This window comes from Castor canadensis, chromosome 10, assembly GCF_047511655.1.
Source record: "Castor canadensis chromosome 10, mCasCan1.hap1v2, whole genome shotgun sequence".
In the NCBI taxonomy this organism is placed as follows: Eukaryota; Metazoa; Chordata; class Mammalia; order Rodentia; family Castoridae; genus Castor; species Castor canadensis.
In genome coordinates, this window is record NC_133395.1 from 56,017,713 (window position 1) to 56,037,122 (window position 19,410).

General features: G+C 35.3%; 1 protein-coding gene and 1 non-coding gene across 8 annotated transcripts in view; one reads left to right on the forward strand and one right to left on the reverse strand.

The window, feature by feature from the left end:
• Positions 1-19,410, forward strand: part of Akap11 (A-kinase anchoring protein 11) — a 50,550-nt gene that overhangs the window by 14,579 nt on the left and 16,561 nt on the right. For 4 of the 7 annotated variants that reach the window (XM_074043320.1, XM_074043321.1, XM_074043319.1 and 1 more), the window contains exons 2-7: positions 3,515-3,622; positions 6,452-6,568; positions 9,583-9,630; positions 11,037-11,171; positions 12,476-12,740; positions 13,198-17,671. In XM_074043320.1, the coding sequence (XP_073899421.1) occupies positions 3,563-3,622; positions 6,452-6,568; positions 9,583-9,630; positions 11,037-11,171; positions 12,476-12,740; positions 13,198-17,671 (5,099 nt within the window). In that variant the 5' untranslated portion in view covers positions 3,515-3,562. Of the gene's footprint in view, positions 1-660; positions 3,176-3,514; positions 3,623-6,451; positions 6,569-9,582; positions 9,631-11,036; positions 11,172-12,475; positions 12,741-13,197; positions 17,672-19,410 lie in introns of those variants that run through there. The other 3 variants (XM_074043318.1, XM_074043317.1, XM_020185505.2) reach the window with 3 other exon arrangements.
• LOC141413254 (small nucleolar RNA U13) lies at positions 5,702-5,805 on the reverse strand. Its single transcript, XR_012438049.1, has one exon. It is a non-coding gene; the product is annotated as a small nucleolar RNA U13 (small nucleolar RNA).

Below are 19,410 nucleotides of genomic sequence, written 5' to 3' on the forward strand. Positions count from 1 at the left end.
AAACTTTCCTCTCAGGATTGCCTTAGCTGTGTCCCATAGGTTCTAATAGGTTGTGTTTTCATTTTCATTAACTTCCAGGAACTTTTTAATTTCCTCTTTTATTTCATCGATGATCCATTGTTCATTAAGTAATGAGTTATTTAGTTTCCAGCTGTTTGCATGTTTTTTGTCTTTACTTTTGTTGTTGAGTTCTACTTTTACTGCATTGTGATCAGATAGTATGCATGGTATAATTTCTATTTTCTTATATTTGCTGAGGCTTGCTTTGTGCCCTAGGATATGATCTATTTTGGAGAAGGTTCCATGGGCTGCTGAGAAGAATGTATATTGTATAGAGGTTGGATGAAATGTTCTGTAGACATCTACTAGGTCCATTTGATCTATTGCATATTTTAGATCTTGTATTTCTTTATTGATTTTTTTGTTTGGATGACCTATCTATTGATGATAATGGGGTGTTAAAGTCTCCCACAACCACTGTGTTGGTGTTTATATATGCTTTTAGGTCTTTCAGGGTATGTTTGATGAAATTGGGTGCGTTGACATTGGGTGCATATAGGTTGATAATTGTTATTTCCTTTTGGTCTATTTCCTCTTTTATTAGTATGGAATGTCCTTCTTTATCTCGTTTGATCAATGTAGGTTTGAAGTCTACTTTGTCAGAGATAAGTATTGCTACTCCTGCCTGTTTTCGGGGGCCATTGGCTTGGTAAATCTTCTTCCAGCCTTTCATCCTAAGCCTATGCTTATGTCTGTCAGTGAGATGGGTCTCCTGTAAGCAACAAATTGTTGGATCTTCCTTTTTAATCCATTTTGTCAAGCGGTGCCTTTTGATGGGTGAATTAAGTCTGTTAACATTAAGCGTTAGTACTGATAGGTATGTGGTGATTCCTGTCATTTTGGATTTTTTCTTTTTGCATGTATTATCACGTTCTGTTGTTTGATCTTAAATATTCTTTCAGAGGTCCCATGTTGGATTCTATTTGCTTTATTTCTTGATCTTCAACAACAGTGTTCTGTCTGGGCCTGCCATTCAGGAATATTGCCAGTAAAGTAGCTGGGGTTCTTAGCCTTTTGGTCTCAGAGTGTTGTCTCAGTACACAGGCCTCCCCCATCCCCTTTGGAAGCTGTCTTCAGCCTCAGGGGAATATCACACCTTAAGGTGGGCAACTCAGCTAGGTAGCTAGTCAATTTTATGGAAAGCTTCTTGTGAGTTAGTGCTTAGTTGACTTTAGTCCACAGCTGCAAAAGTAATTGCAGTCCCCATCTCCTTTTCTGACTCACTTTTCAGGCAAGGTTTGGAGCCCAACTCAAAGTGATGGTATGTGTGCAGTTCTTCTGCCCTTCAATGTTTTTAAGTGGCTGCCATTGCCTCACTGTGGAGGAATGAACCTAAATCTATTTAACCATGTTCCATAGAGGAATAGTTAAGAGTTTTTGCTGCTGAAATTAGAAAATTAAATTTGAATGGCAGCTCTGCTGTTTACTGTGTGAGCCTGGGAGAATCGCTTAGGTTCTTTTCTCTTACCTCGGTTTTTCTGGGTTGTTACTGGAGGACACAATGAGACGTTAACATAAATCTCGTAGCAAGCACTTAGCTCACCATGAGCTCTAATTTAGGACTCTTAGATGCTTCAAGATCATTATTTGCTTTGATTAATTCCCAAAAGTACAGTTACTGGGTCAAAGGGTAGGAATATTTGAGTTTTGACATGCATTACAAAATTGCCTCCAGAAAGGTGGTACTACTTTACTCAGGAACTGATCCTGAGAGTTTCTGCTTTTCTGGTTTTTTCTTTTTGCAGTACTGGGATGAGTTTCTGCTTTTCTGGAGCCCTGTGTTGGCCTCTACATTTTACATTTTATGTGAAGGTTGGAGCACGTCCATTTTCCTGTGAGGTTTGTAGTAGTTGAAGAGAATGCTGTGGGAAGATAGGAGAGTGACTTGACCTAGGACAAGTAAAATGATTATCTTGTTTTAGCCACATAAACCTTTATACAGAAAACTTGTTTGGATAGTTTTGGTTCTCTTGGTCGTTTTAGTCCATAGGTAAGTGTTTAAATTTTTTTTTTGTTTGTGTTTTATGCTTTCCAAATTGCCTCCTATAAACTGTTTTCCATTTGGTTCTCATAATAAACTTGTCCAGTAAGTGGGGTATTATATACCTTAAGAAAGTAGATCCAGAGATGTTTGTGATTTACCCAGAGGAAACAAAGCTAACAAGACATTGACAAGGGATGGGAATGGTCTTCTGTGGAAGAGTGCTCTGTCGCTCTAGGTCTTGTGCTATTGGGAACACCCTGGTATAACGCTTATCCTTTCCTGATGCTGCTTCAATCTCATTAATCAAAGTTTATTATTATAGAGACTAATAGACTTACTTTAGTTCAGAATAAAATGTGATTATAATTCTTGGTCTAATGATTAAAATCTAGAAATTTCTAAGGGTATTGGTGTGTTTGAAGGGTATTCACTTCAGTTTTATCTGTGTAGTCAAACACTATATAAAACAGAAAGGATATAAAATTAAAATTTCACTAAAATTTAGTTCTTCGAAATTCTAAAGGGCAGGCTAGATTGACTTTGTTTTTGCATATAAACCTTGTCTTGAAAACCTCAAATTGGCAATCCTTAATAAGACCAGTTTGATATACTGAAAATTTTTAAAGCTAAGCATTTCCTAAATCTTTATTGATTTAATTTTTTGGTTAGTTGGAATTTAGTCTCCCGCTGCTACCCTTTACTGTAATAAACTTTTTGTACGGAGGGCTCCGAATCCATGAGTACCATATCTGTCTTGTCTCCCCTATATCCACAGCATATAGCATTAGATACTAAATGAATAGGTAAGACCCTACATTCAAATACAGAGATTGATTGGTTAATGTTCTGACTTGATTGAAGTTCTCAAAGGAGGTTATTAAAGCATCATTACAAAGTTAAGACTTAGTTTTCAAGTATGTTTGTGTGCACAGGCACTGCATACTGCCAAATATTTAACTTGGATGTGTTCTGAACTCTCGTCATTGGTATGCTCTTAAACTTCTATATAAGTAGTCTTCTTTTGTTCATCTGTAATTTTATATGTGTGGATTTCGTATTCTCATTTCTGTAGTATCAAAACTTTCTGCTCAAGAGATAAGAATGTCCGTAACATTTGCTGTTGTTGTCGAGGTAAGAGTGACCTTTTGGAGGCTGGAATATTTTTGTGATATTGTCTAAGATTTAGAAAGGGTTTTCAAATAATTTTTATTGAAGCTTTGCAATTAAAAAGGGCAGTAAGATTGAACAGAAAAAGGTAAACTATAATTTTGAACATAAAAGTTAAGATTTTTATAATTTATATATTTATATCACCCATTTTTCAAATATATATGTTGGATAGCTAAGTAAATTTTTAAGGCTCAGTATTTTTATTTTTCCTTAAATGCCTGAGAGTAAAGAAATTTTAGCACAAAATGCTTGCTTGAATTACTAAGCTTAATAAGTTGTTTTCTTCTACATTTTCTTTAGGAGTTTTGTGACTTTACTCTTCAGAGATCACATATCATAGTAGTAATTATGGCGACTTTCCAACCTTTCAGAAATAGTCATGTGAAGACTAGAGCATCTGTCAGAAAAGTAAGTTCACTGTATTAGGTTCCTTTCAGTTAATAGTTTTAATGGAAATGTTGATTGATTTTGAAATCCTATAACTATAATATTTAGTTCTTAAATGAATCCTACTTAAATTATTAACATTAAAGTACTACAGAGATTGGCATGTGTGAAGATAGCAACAGGAAATCATGATTACCATGGTATTATTTCCTAAATCGTAGTGCCTCTTTCATTTCTTTTTCTGTGAAATATAGGCCACCGGCTAAAAACTTTCTTCAGTACCTTTAACTTTACTCTAAATGTATATAAAAATATTATCATTTGTTCATTCAGAAAATATAAATTTGAGTGCTTTTTGGATGTTGTGCCCTGTGCTAGATATTGGGTAATTAAAATAGCAAGCAAATGAAGTATAATTCTTGATGGATTTTTTTTCTAGTCTGAAGAAGAGCCCCCTCACTTCCTCTGTGAAAACAATTTGGTTAATCTTCTATTTATTGACATTTTTTGTCTTTTTTCAAACTTTGGGGCAATACTTAAAGGATGAGGCGAATAATGGAGACTGGAGGATGGTTAACAGTCTACTAGCCCTTCAATAACATCATGTAATGTATAGTACATACATAGATTTTCTTCTTTTCTTTTTTTTTTGTGGGACTGGAGTTTGAACTCATTGTTTTGCTGTTTTGCACTTGCAAAGCAGGTGCTCTACCGCTTGAGCCACACCGCCAGCCCATTTTACTTTTGTTATTTTAGAGATGGGGTCTCTTGAACTATTTTCCCGGGCTGGCTTCAAACCATGATCCTTCCAGTCTTGGCCGCTAAAGTAGCTTAGGGTTATAGGCATGAGCCACAGGTGCCTGGTTATAGATTTTCTTAATTTTCTCAAATCTCCTTATAACTTAGAATCCAGCTAAGGTTCACACACTGCATTTGGGTATTTTATCTCTTTGATCTTCCCCATTATAGACTGTTTCAGTGGTCTAGGTTCTTTTCTTGTGACAGCATGTTTTGGAAGCGTCTTGGCCAGTTCTGTAGGACATCCCTTGTTCTCGGTTTGTCTGGTTTTCCCTATAATTAGATTCAGCAGGAACACCTCATGGTAATGTGCTCATTCTAGTCCATCAGATCAAGTGGAACATGTTGTTGATATCTGATTTGAAGAGGTGGTCATGATGGTAACTGCCAGATATCCGCAGTATAAATGTACACAGTAACTTCATGATTATCCAATTAATAAATAACCTGGAGGGTGACAGTTTGAGACAACCCTCCAAGTATCCTCTTCCCCAATGGCTTTTAACAGATTTAGTATACATTGACAATTCTTCCTTAAATCAATAACTGAATTGGAGGTGACAAGTAGAATTTTCCATTGTAGTCATTCTTTCCATATTTGTTAGCCAACATTGGTAAGGAAGAATGTCCTAAGATTAAATTCAAGTTATAATCCATTACCATTTTTATTCTTTTTGATGCCCTAATGATCCCAAATTTTGCCACCTGGAATTCCTTTGAGCTGGCTTCTGTGTTCTTTTGAAATAAACTAATTAGTTTTTGAGTATTTCCCTTGCATTCTGGCACAGTTAAATATTACAGGCTCACTTCGTAATTTCTCTGCTTCAGATCTGGAACCAGCCATTTTTAAGAGAAGTCCTGGGTCTCTTAATCAGTTTCGAAATAGAAACCAAAATCTGGGTACTGGGTATGCTTATTGCTACTGAGAGTCATTGCATCTAAGAACTTTTAATGGAAAAAGGCAGTACATGTAGTTAAAGACTTACAGGTTCATACTGATAAGTCAAATTGAAATTTAACATCATATCTTTTTTCTTGAATTCTTTGATTTCATATTTATATCTCTTCTTAGGGCATAGATTTGCATTAGTTTATTAAATTTAGCAGTGTTTATTGAGTTCTTGTAGTATGTGAGGTTCTGATATCTGAGGAAACAAAGTGAATGAGATATAATATAGTCTCTAACCTCAATGATTTGGTATAATGAATGGAAAGACATATAAATGATATAGTAATTGTAATGTTCTGATATAGACAAAATTATCTTTTAGTAAAAAAAATCTGAAGGACCCTCTAAGTTCACATCAGAAGGGTAATGTGCCAACATCATAACAAGGTTTAAAGGAGGCACATGTCATGCAAAGGCATGATCACCCAGTCATCACATTTGTGAACCAAAAAAGGATCAGATAAACTGATCTTGATGTGCAAACAGCACAACAGGAGCTTTGAATGGATTTTGTTATGACTAAGGGACGGGCAGTAGTCACTGTTGCAGTGTGCCTTACTGTAGTGCCTTCATCATCTCACTCATTTTATGTATATCGTTTCTTCTGTTCTGCCAATGACATGGAAATCAGATACGTAGTCTGTTAGTTTTAGCATAAGGAAAGACCAAGTAAACCTGGGGTGTGAGGGGCTGTGTGATTTTTAAGGAGCTGAACACCTAGGCTCTGGTATATTCATGTGGTTGGGGTACATGGAACTCTAATTAAGCCTTTTCACTTGAATGGAATTTTTCTTCTCTGCTGAATTGAATCCAGTTTGTTATCAAAAAGTGCCAAAAAAAAAAGTGCCAAATCAAAATTTTTTGTTGTTTTTTGAAGCCCTATAGAGTTTTCTTTAAAAAATTAGGATATATTCATTATATAGGGAAGGATTTGTAGTGACAATTCTGATTAATCTTACATTGTATATTATTTACATTTCCCCCATCATCTCTCTCCCTCAGCTCCCTTCCCACCCCAGTGCCAAATGAATTAATTGGGGAATGAGTGACTCTCCATCGAGTACCCTTAGAATTAAAAAAATTGAAAACCTCTTTTTTTTCAGAGCTTCAGTGAAGATGTGTTCCAGTCTGTAAAATCTTTACTACAGAGTGAGAAGGAACTATGCAGTGTGTCAGGAGAGGACTGTTTAAAGCAGGATGAACAAGCCAATTTAACAGAGGTTTGACGTATTACTTTCTAAACCCTCTCAATTAATAAAGCACAGTTTATTTTCATGCATCTTTAGGACTATATGACCTCTTTTAAATGTATCTACATATTTGTTAGCAGTAACTTTTAAATGCTGGCTAACATAATTGCCTTAATGTATTATGCTAAGCACATTTAATTCAGTGCTTAGATGTTATTGGCCACTCATTGGATATATAAGCACTGTCTTTAGTGATTCCTACTATATTCTATTATTAGTACTTTAATATTCAATTTTTCCATTCTTTAAAACATAAAAATAATGCTTACTTCATATATATATATATTTTTGAATTACTGGGTTTTTTTTGTGTCAATGCTTTGATTTAAAGTGTACAAGTTGTAATAAATTTATCTTTGAAATTAAGATATTTATTACTTGTGAATAAAATATACAACTTACTCAGCTATTTTTCTTCTATATCCAGTGTTTCTAATCTTTGTTTGAATTTATTACTGTAAAAAGGAGTAAGATTTGGCCGGGTGCTTGTGGCTCACACTTATAATCCTAGCTACTCAGGAGACAGAGAGCATGAGGATCGCAGTTTGAAGCCAGCTCGGGCAAGTAGTTCATGAGACCCTATCTCGAAAAAACCCATCACCAAAAAGGGCTGGCACAGAGTGGCAAGGTGTAGGCCCTGAGTTCAAACCCCATTACTGCAAAAAAAAAAAAAAAAAAAGAGTAAGATTAAAAAAGTTACCTATCCATATACTATCATCACATTGGTATTACCAATAAGAAATATAGTTTTGGGGGCTGGGACTATATCTTACTGGTCAAATGCTTGTGTAGCATGTGTGGAGCCCTGGGTTTGATTCCCACATGTGGTATTAGGTCTTTGCAGGTTAAAACTGATGAATATGTTCAGTTAGAACGATGTTTTTGAAATGAGGGTTCTAATAAAAGCCTTGATTATTCTTTTTCTAGGGAATAATTTTCTTTGCTATTCCTTGAGAAATTGTTCACTTGATGTCATTTCATAGGACAATGAGTTTGTTAAGGCCTGTAGAGTTCTGCCATCTGCCACTCTTTTTCTTTTAGCGTCAACTGAATTTCTGTGGCTCTTGATTTATCTTCTTTGATGTCCCATTTCACTTTATTTTAGTAAAGCTGAGCCACTCTTAATCTACTCAGTTAACTTAGTTGTGGCCAGGTGTGACAAGTCTTCTGTTTTCCAGGCTTATGTTCCATGATGAGATCTTCCTTGATCAATGAGAAATAGACAACTTTCCTGGCATCTCCAGCACCCTATGTCAGCTTGTTTTCTCTTTCATATTCAGTAACGGAAGTTTGAAAGAATAAAAAGAATTTCTGTCCCACCATTTTCTTTTTCTTTCTTTCTTTTTTTTTGGCAGGCACTCTTACTGCTTGAGCCACTCCACCAGCTCTGACCCACTTTAGAATATGTTAATCTCAAAGTATCTATTGGAAGAAAGGAAAGAAACTTGTTATTTGAACATATATTTGTTATTGAGTGTTTACTATGTGTCAGGGAGAGGAGTTATATTGCCTGAAGTTTTATAGATGATTAGACAAGCTTTTTAGAGGTTAGTAGTTTATTTCCATGCCTGGAGGTTAACTAACACTTCTCTGAAGTAATAACCGTAATTACTCAGAATAAAGATACCATGGTAATTTAAGATTCTGGCTTGTTTCTGAAATGTAAGAGATCAGAGTGTATTTTGTATCAAGTCATATTTTAACTGTGCTATATCTCCCTAATTTCTTGAGAACTTATCATCCATATTGCTATAATTTAAATACTGTATATTTTTAGCCACAGTATTTGCTTAGTAAATGACTTTTTTCCTTTTTCTTTTTTATTTCTTTCCTTTTCTTGCTTTATTTTAATTTGGTGGTATTGGGGATTGAACTTAAACTTGCTAGGCAAGTACTCTACTACTTGAGCCGTGTCCCCACCCTATTATTCTGTTTTCAGAGGGAAAAAAAGTCTCATTATGATGACAGACATAGAATATAAATTTTAAAAATAACACATTTTTCAGGTTTTAAAAATAGTACATGTTCTGTGTAGAAAAATGAGAAGTATGGAAAGCATAAAAGGAAATGACATTGATCTTATGAATTAGGAAAAAGAAGGCATAGAGGAAAGAAGTAGAAGAAAATAAGATCACCTATAACTCTGTCTTCTAGAGTGACTTATAGTTAAGAGTTTGGTGTATTCCAGTATTATTTTTCATGCATATATTTAAAAAAATAAGATTGAAACTATATGCATATTGTTTTATCATTTTTTCTTTACTTGTTCTTTTGACTTAATGTGACATTTCTTCATGCCATTACATATTCCTTAGAAATTTCTATGAACTTAAGCAATCTCTGCATAGTGTTAAAGGAAGTAAATGATAGTATCACAGATGGTCAGTGAGCAAGAAGCCTTGGGGGTCTAGCTAGGGAAGGCCTCTATGAGGAGATGACATTGGAGTTGGAAGTTGAAGAATGAGCAGGATCCAGGCATGCCAACATCCAAGGAAAAGAGATCCCAGATTAAGGGGGCACAGCTTTGAGAACCTTAAGCAGGAGTGTACAGGGTATGTTCCAGACCCAGAAAGGGAACCCTTGGTTGGAACTTAAATGAGGGAAGAATAAAGGCATCCGCTAACTCCCGTTAAGATTTTTCCCAGGGAAGCATGACGTTTCTGTAGGGTAGTGGCATGACAGTGGGACCAGGTGTCAGAAAATTATAGTCGTGTAGGTGAGAGGAGGTGACAGGAGCAGTGGAGAGAAGAGGGTGTAGTTGAAATACATTTTGATGGTAGAATTGATTGAACTTGTAGATATGGGTGTGTGTCAGTGAGGTTTAGGAACAGCAGTGTGGCATCAAATCTTTGGGGGAAAACCTTCTTTGAAAAATGTATTCTGTCCATCTTACTATGCTTTTTTTCTGTTTTTCGTCTCTGTCAACAATGTAAGACAAGATTTTAAAACTCAAATTAATGGAGCTTTATTCCTTTCTCATTCAGGTGACATTTCTGGGCTTTAATGAAGAGACAGATGCTGCTCACTTGCAGGTATGGTCAATTTATTGAACTGGAAAGAACTGAAAGAGGTTATTTGGAGCAAGTTTGTAGAACATGAAAAATAATACCTAAAATGTACACTAAATTATTTCAGTGTCTTTCTTTTTAAAGTTAAAAGGTGACAGTTTGAGATCAACGTTTGAATATGCTTTGGACATTTTCACTTTTAGCACTTTTCCTGAGAATTCTTGTTATGGAAAGCAGCTTTAGGTTTGACTACCAAAGTCATTTATTTGAGAAGGCTACAAACCACAGATGGGCCTTTTCTCCATTCCGCGCATTATATAGTATGTGACATTTGTTTCTTTATTTTGCCGGTTCATTATTTGACTCCAACAGAATAAGTTCTTACATTTTTAGCTGAGATAAAGTTAAATATAAAAGGTAAGATTTGTAAAAAGTCACAACTAGTCAGTGTAAAACTTTTAACCTGTTTCATTTAGGTACTTATAGAAGAACTGCTATTTGTGATTAGGAGCAACAAAGGAAAGGTCGATGGCTGCTTAAAGTGTGGTTGAAACTCCTGTAGATATAGTTCCTTTTCCCTCATACTGCTGGATGAAAATTTGTGATTGCCACATGTTTCCTTTTGTGATGGTGAAGCATCTCCTAGTAGGAACATTATATAGAGGAACTGTAATCCAGATCTTTCTAATGCTGCATGTTAGGTGATTATGAAGGAAGCTATTGTAGATCTTGGTTGCCTTGCTAGAGGGAAATGGCATGACCAGAAGGGACAGAGGACATATTCCTGGAAACATACAGCTGGAAAGTGTTTTTCTCATATTCTTCTTTTAAGAGTTACTGGTAAAACCGGGTTTATGAAGCAAAGTACTTTGTAAGGGTCAAAGACTTCAATAATTCTTTAGCTAGATAAAATATTTACATAAATGGGCAACAAGAGGGAAAAAAAGCTGCTTTCTTTAATCTTTGTAAAATTTTTAGTTAAAGACCAATACAGTACTTTCAAGAGGAAAGGCAGAAAAATGGACTTGCAGTTTTCAAAGCTAAAACTTAAGCTTTGAGGAAGCATGTTCAATAGCCAAGAATCCCCTATGAAAAATTTCAGAGTTAGAGCTAAGGATTATAGGTTGGCACTCACTTAAAACTACCAAATGCCTAGTTGTCCTGGATGTGTGAGTTGCCATGTTAAAATTTAATATATAGCTGGATAGCAATCAGTATTAAATGATTTTAGTATATATATATATATATATATATATATATATTTGAGGCTTAGGAAACTGACTATGGATAATAGAGTATGTGAACTATTATGAAACAAGAAATTTATTTACCAGTAGACCTTATTTATGATTTTGATATGTACCATACTATAGGAACTTTAACAAAAGTGTTATGCTGTAGTGTTACTTATTGTTATTATTTTAAATTAGGATTTAGCTGCAGTTTCTTTGGAACTTCCAGATCTTCTGAATTCACTCCACTTCTGCAGTCTAAATGAAAATGAAATTATTTGTATGAAGGATATAAATAAGCCATCAGATATAAGCAGTGGTTCCCTAAACCAGGTAACTTTTATACAGCATTTCTAATGAGTTTTTCAGGGAAAATTATACTGCATTTGATCAAGAGTATTATACTTTGAAATGTTTGGATGAAGTTTTTTGTTGTTGCAATGCTATCTCAAGGAAATAGTATTCATAAGAAATCTAACCCATGCAACATTGACATTCCTGCAGCAGAGTAATTTTGGCCGTAGCTATAAATTAATTTTTCCAATGGTATGTAAGTATATATGAATTTTTAAATGAAAATTCATTATTTCTGGATTTCTTTTAATTTCTACCTTTGTACAAACCATAAGGACTTTTCTCCTTTTTGTCCATATTGTGCTGTATGTTTAGAGAATGTATTTCACACTCATTTTCTAGTTAAAAGTTTTTCATGTAAAATAATCACTTGATGATGTGTTATTTATAAACAAAAATGTTACCATTTCAGACAGATAATTTTATAATACTCAGCCTTTATTTCATTAGTAAGTATGATTTTGTTGATAATGTTTTGAAGAAAAATGCCTTGCATTTTAGGAGGCAAAACATTTACCACTGAATCAGTAGGTTTAAAATTTGGATTACTTACTCCATATATAAAATACTGCCTTGTTCTTTATGAGATCTACTGTTAAAAGTAGAACTGCTTGCCTCATTTCCTTAATTATGTTCTTCACTCATATTTACTTTGTTTATTTGCTAGGATATAAATGATGATTAGTTACCATATTTGGTTTCTGCTTTTTAAAATAAGTCACTTGTCAATATTTGCATTTTTAAAGACAGTATACAGGAGAAAATCTGGTGACTTGTATTTTTAATTAAAACTGTAAGCATTATTTTAAGTTTTAATACCAGAGAAATTTAAGTAAAACAAGGAGAAAATTACCCCATCTGATAGGAGGGAAAGTGATATCATGCTGGAAGCTATAGGAAAATAGGACAAGTAAAATAGAACTTGGTTCTTGTCCTCAGCAGTTTACAGTATAGTTGATAAGATAGGTGAATGATCAATATTACAATGATACAGGAAAGCATAATTACCCAAGAAAATGAATCGTGGGTTCTATAACATTTGAGGAGATAGACTAGGTAGAATTTGAGTATATGGGTAAGAGGAAAAAATGGAAGAAAAGAGACTAGGAGGTGAGAAATTGAAGAATGCAAAAATAAAACATTGCAAAACAAAATCTTTCAGATGCATACATTCCTTGCTTTTTGTTTTTTCTCTGAGATTATTTTTTCTAGGCTTCACTTCTAGATAATATATTTTCTATTTAAAATTAAAATTGTTTTTATTGTCTTTCATCTTTCCCAAGAGTCATCATTCTGGAATGCTTTGTGTCATGAGAGTGTCACCTACATTACCAAAACTCAGACTTGATTTTATCTTTAGTCTTCTAAGTAAATATGCTACTGGTATAAGGTATACCCTGGACACATACTTGCATCAGAAGCACCAACTTGAGACCACTGACGATGATGACGACGACACTAACCAGTCCGTGTCTTCCATAGAGGATGACTTTGTCACTGCTTTTGAGCAGTTAGAGGAAGAAGAGACTTCAAAGCCATATAATGATGGTTTGTGTTTTTTGTTTTTTTTTTTAGACTAGAGTTTTTTTTTTTTTTCTAGAAATAGGAGATTAAAGTTGAAGATTTAGTTTTGAAGGTTTAGAAGAAGAATTACTCAGTTGAAATTTGATTTAGGCAACACTTTCGCCTAGTGTCCAGAACATTCCTAGGTTCAAGTATCAGAATAGTCAGTTGGCAGTCAACATAGTAGTTTCTAACTTGAATGACAGCATGCTAAGCAATCCATAGTCTAGGTGTCCCTGGACATAGGGTGAATTGAAATTTTATCAAAAGGTATATTTGTTTCTAAGTGTTACTTGGGCAGGATCTTTCTGTTAAACAATGTAGTATAGAAAACATGTTATAAATAAACATTTCATGTTTAACGTCAATTTATTTCATTGATTTAAATTAAAAAAAATTATTTTCTGGAATAATTTAATTGTACCTTATTCTTTCCCTATAGGAATAAATATTACTACACTAAGGAGCCAGTGTGATGCTGCTTCTCAGACTTCTGGTCATCATTTAGAAACCCATGATTTAAAGATTCTGGTTAGCACTGGACAACAGAAGGCACTGGCTAAACCCTCATCTTCCTTAGTAAATGTTATAGGACGCAAACAACCTTCCATGAAAACTTCAGTCACAATGTCAGTTTCAGAGCCTTGGATCCAAAGGAGTTTCTATAGGCCATCTAATGGTTCAGATAAAGGTGGTGATACACAGAAAACATTTTTTTCTTCTTCTCCTGCCTACTCATCTGAATCAGAATGCTCAAGTCCAAGTCCTGTTATTTTCTTGGATGAAGAGGGATATCAAAAAAGTTTAAAAGCCAAACTTGAGCTGCCTAAAATTCCTGTGATGAAAGATGATGTAGAGGATTCAGACTCAGAAGTAAGTGAATTTTTTGATAGTTTTGATCAGTTTGATGAACTAGAACAAGCTTTAGAGACTTCTTGTCTGTTTATAAAAGATCCTGCTGTCGGAAAGTCATCACAGAAGAAAGGGCACAAACATGAAAAATCTTGTATGAATCCTCAAAAATTCAAATCTGATCAGCCAGCTCTTCCAGCTAATGTAAGAAAGCCAACTCCTCGTAAACCAGAATCTCCATACAGTAACCTGGGTGATGCTCCAGATTCTCCTCGTCCAGTGAAGGCATCAGGGGAAGACAGCGGTTTGTTTAGCCCTATTCGATCCTCTGCTTTTAGTCCTCTTGGAAGCTGTACTCCTGCTGAATGTTTTTGCCAAGTGGCTATTTGTGGAGATGGAATTCATGAAAATCATGATTCTGCTTATCACACTTATGAAGATTATGCAAATAGCATTTCATGTGAAGTACTAGACTCAGTTCTTCATACTCAGCATGGTAATGCAATGTCAAACATTAATAGTATTAAAAGGGGAGAAAATAAAACTGTAGCTTTTAAGCATGGAAACCTTGATCAAAAAGGTAAATATAAAACTAAATCTTTAATGATTAAAGATAGTATTCAGAAATTTGCAACAGATCTTGTGGAAAAAAGTTTTGGTAGTGCGTTTAAGGATTTACAGAAAGGCGTCTCTTCATGTACCAATGCATTGTGCCACTTAGCAATCAAATTGACATCATCTATTTTTCAGATGGCATTTAATGAACTGAGAAGGCAACATGCATTTTCACTGAAAGAACGTGCCATTGGTAGCCTGGCTAATTTTTTGGTGAGTGAAGCCTTATCAAATGCCTTCAAAGACTTACAATATGTGAAGAAGCAGATATTTACAAACACAGTTGCGAGATTTGCTGCAGATCTTGCAGAAGAGCTTGTTTTTGAAGGTATTATGGAAGTCTGTCAGTTTTCATATCCGTCAACACCCGCATCTCCCCAGGGTCAGTCCTTTAACTTTGAAGACAAAGTAGTGAAATTGTATGCAAAAGATTTGTCTGAATCTGTAATACAGGAAGCATTCATTGAGCTATCACAAGTTGATGTGATCTTCACAACAAAGGCAGCAGTTAGTGTTTCTACAGGTAACAACAAATACATGAATACAGAAAGGATCACACCATCTACACAGACCTTGGCGGTTTCCCCATGTTTCAGCAATCAAGAAGTTATGGTGACAAAACCAATGCAGGACTATAAAAAGGAATACACAGTGCAGCAAGCCTTGTTTTGTACTTCAGGAGTTGTCACTTCCATACCAGTGCCCTTGGCAGGAAGTGCCCTTCTCCCACATCATATCTCCTCTACTATTTATCATGCAAAGTCTCATCTGTCATCTAATCATAGCAATGCAGATAGCAAAGCAGATGTTTCCACAAAAAACAAAGAGGAAGTAGCTTGTATCAGAAATATATGTTTACCTTCAGAACCCAGTCCAGGTAACCAGAATGACTTTAAACCAACTAATGATGATATTGAAATGCAGAATTCTTCAACATTAGCAGGTGATCCTGTGAGTATTAGCAACTTTTCTGCAGCACTGACACATACAGTAGTAAATGAAACCTTAGAGTCAATGATATCATTCAAAGATACAAAAACAGTTGATGAACACACAGATTACTTAACTAAAACAAGAAAGGGAAAAACCTCTCCTTTTTCCCATTGTGATCAAGCAACACAACAGATTGAAACTAGCAATAGTGACATGTTTGCTGAACAGTTATCTAAATCTATTATTAAGCATTCCATAGATAAAAGCAAAACAATGGTCCCAAATATAGATAAAAATGCAGTGTATGAGGAAGGCTTGCCTGTTCCTGGAGAAGAATCACAGTTGACATTGGAAAAGTTTCCAAAATTTTCTGATGCTCAAGATCACTTATATCACTGTTCACTTTCAGTTGAAAAGGATTGTGTCCCAGAAAGTAAAGATTCTGTGGCTCTTGGATTTTCTTTAGAGATGATACCACCTTGTCTGACAATGACAAGTCAGAAACCTGATTTGAAAGAATTTGCTAAGGATAAACCAGTGAAAAAACATACTTCAAATAATACAGCACTTGAGCCCTTATCTTTTGGACAGGAAAGCTCTTTTCGTCATTCACAGACTTTGTCATCTACAGTGCTTACTTGTACAGATGGTTTTCATGTGGAAGATAAACAGAAAATCAGAGACAGAAATGTAATACCTGGTACTCCTCCATCAACTCCTCTAGTACCATCTCAGGCTAGTTCAGAATGGGACATCAAGAAATTAACCAAAAAGCTTAAGGGAGAATTAGCCAAAGAATTTGCACCTGCTACACCACCTTCTACACCTCACAACTCATCAGTTGGTAGTTTGTCTGAAAATGAGCAAAATACTATAGAAAAAGAAGAGTTCATGTTGAAACTTATGCGCTCTCTTTCAGAAGAAGTTGAAAGTAGTGAAGGTGAAGAGCATCCAGAAGTAGATGTGAAGTCAGAGAACTCAGGGAAGAAAGTTCAGTTTGCAGAAGCACTAGCTACACACATCATTTCTCTTGCAACTGAGATGGCAGCCTCCCATTTAGATCATGAAATAACTCAAGAAGCTGAGGTTCAAAGGCCTTCCTTAAATGTGCAGAGTCAAAGCAGTTTATTGCCTACTTTTTTAAGCCATTCAGATGAAAATTTACAAACTTGGAATTTTGCAGGTGATTTGGCAGCAGAAGTCATTACAGAAGCTGAGAAAATAGCAGAAGTTAGGAGCTGTGCACTTTTTAGGCAAAAGAAGAGCAGTTGTCATGTTGTTGGTGATGGAGATAGATCAGAAGAGAAGTTGAATATGGAGGGTGAAGCACATCCCAGAGAAGTGGATCCATTTGTTCTTTCATTACCACCAAGCTTTTGTATGTCAGGTTTAACATATAAGTATCCCAGCTGTGAAAGTGTGACAGATGAATATGCAGGTCATGTTCTCCAAATACTAAAACAGGAAGGTGGTAATGATGAGTTAATAATGGATCAATATGCCAATAGACTTGCTTATCGCTCTGTTAAGTCAGGATTGCAAGAAGCAGCTAAGACAGCCAAAATGAAGTGCAACTCAAAAATGGTCCCTGTGCAGAGCTCACAGGGGAAAACAAACAGTGAACTCTTGATGTTCTCAAATAAAGAGCACCACCAAGAAGTAGATAAAAAAAAACAAAGAAAAAGAAATGCAGGCTACCTTTGTAAGGATCATACTTATGAAAAGACACAAGATCCATGCAGAAATGAACTTTCTGAACTCTATAGTTTTTCAGCTTCTCTTGCTCACAGTATAACAAGAGATGTTAAAAAAGAGTTGACAACACCTGCCGTTGACTTGACAAAATCCTTAACAGATTCTTGCATTTTTGAAAAATCTGTATGTGTTGAAGATACTGAATGTCTCCTTAAATCAGAATTTCCTAAGTCTTTTCAGCCTTCCTCACAAAATCATGACTTTTATCATAGTACTGGCAGCTTAAATGGATATAGTTGTGGAGAGAATGTTGTTCAAACTATAGAACAGTATGCTAAAAAAGTAGTGGATGATACTTTAGGACTAAGTCTAGGATCCACAGTTTTCCAAGTCTCTGAGACCACAAAATCAGCAGATAGAATCACTTATGCTGAAAAGTTGTCACCTCTTATAAATCAAGCTTGCAGATATTGTGACCTTAAAGAACTCCATGATTGTACTGGAAATTCATCTGAGCACTTTTTTAGACTGGGGTCATGTGTTAGTAGTAAACCAGCTTCAAATCCAAAGTTAACCAACATCTATCAGAAATCCCGAATTTTTCATCTTGATGTCCCTCAGATTCATGTAAATCTTGATAAAAAGTCAGTGCTGGCTGAGAAGATAGTTACTGAAGCTATTGAAAAAGCAGAGAGAGAGCTGAGCAATGCCAGTTTGGCAGCTGATAGTGGAATTGGACAAGATGGTATTAGCTTTGCTGAAAGCCTTACCACAGAAATAATGACATCAGCCATGAAGAATGTTGGACATACTGTCAGCAGGTAAGTTTCAAATATTTTTAGGGTCTTGTGACAAAAAGAAAAGTTAAGCCTGATCACATATATGGGGGTCTTCATGAAAGTATAATTATTTTCACCTAACTTAACAAAAATTTTCACTCTTGGATTTTATATATGGCTTCATATCCTACCCATTGCTTTTATATATTTTGTCTCCCTTTTGAGGGAAGATATCCATTTACAGGGCTGGAAGATGAGGGCTAGAGAAAATATTACCTTGTCCAAATTCATACAGCTATGAAGCAGGTAAAGTTGGATCAAAGAAACAGCTGGAGAATTTTATACAGCAAATATAGACTATTATCATACTAATTAACTACTCTGAGATGGAATTTTCATACAATGTTTCCTTTTTCCTGTTCACAAAGGTAAGTTATCTTATAAAGAGCATGGTGTAATCAAACTCCTTTGAGGAAGAATGCAAGCATTCTCCACAGTGCCACCACCTCTCTTGAAGATCAGCTCAGCTTATGGGGACAGTTATTTCTGGTGGTTCTACAGTGTCCTGTTCTTCAGTAGATGTCTCTTGTGCTCAGTGATTCTAACATTTTAGGTAACATTTTCACTTGTAATCTTCTTTCTTCCTGAGAAAACATCAGGACCAACCTATGTTATTAGTTTGTAGGATCATATTTGTAAGTCCCAATGGAAATAGAAAATGCTTTGAATTGAGGCAGGACTCAATTGCATCACGTGATACCCCAGACTTTTGAGTAGCTTTGTCAAAACTGTGACAGACAGACTGCTACCTTTCTTAGCCATCCTTAAATAGGGAGATGCAGTTTGGCCAGGACTTTTGAACCCAATAGTTCCAAGGCATCCTCTTGGGATGAGAGATGCTCTAGGCTTCTTGTGAATTTGAGAAGGTCTCTATCTCCTTAATCAGGTAGTCTTGATTGTTCTAGATCAGGGATTGGCAATCTACAATCTGTTGGCTTTGTGTGGCTTATTGCTTGTTTTGGTATAGATAGCAAGCTGAGAAAAGTTTTTACATTTTTAAGAAGTGATTGAAAAAAATCAAGCAGAACAATATTTTGTGACACAAAATTATATGAAATTCACATTTCATCTTTAATAAAGTTTATTGGAATGCAATCATGCTTATTCATTTTATGTATTTTTGTGTGGCTGATTCATTTTATGTATTTTTGTGTGGTTGCCTTTGTGCTTTGTGGGAGAATTGAGTAGTTACAACAGAGACCAGATAGCTGGCAACATCTAAGTGTTTACTCTGACCCTTTTTGAAAACGTTTGTGAATCTCTGTTGTAGACCCACATTTTCTTTGTTTGTGATTAGTTTATGATGATAAACATGATACATGGTGAATAAATACTAAAAGTGAGTGATAGCGAGCTATGCCATTTTTTACAGTTGAAGCAATTTTCCTCATACAAGCAACCTCAGGTTACTTCTGTTCCTCTTCTCCCATTCCAGCCTCATGGGAGGAAAACACTCTAGATTGAAGTTTCTAAGACACCATTCCCAGGACCTAGTAAATTCCTTTGATATTAATTCTTCAGTACGTTCACTTTTCCCTCTTAGAGCTTATGAGTAGATAGACTGCTGGAGTTGTGTAAGCTAACTTTTTTTCCAAACTGATATTTACAGAAAATACAACTTTGTAGTACTTTTCCTGTTTCTCCTTTATTAATAATTCTTAGGTTCTGTAACTGCAGAGTATTAAAAGTTGACTCTAGTGTGTACAGTTTACTGTTTCTAG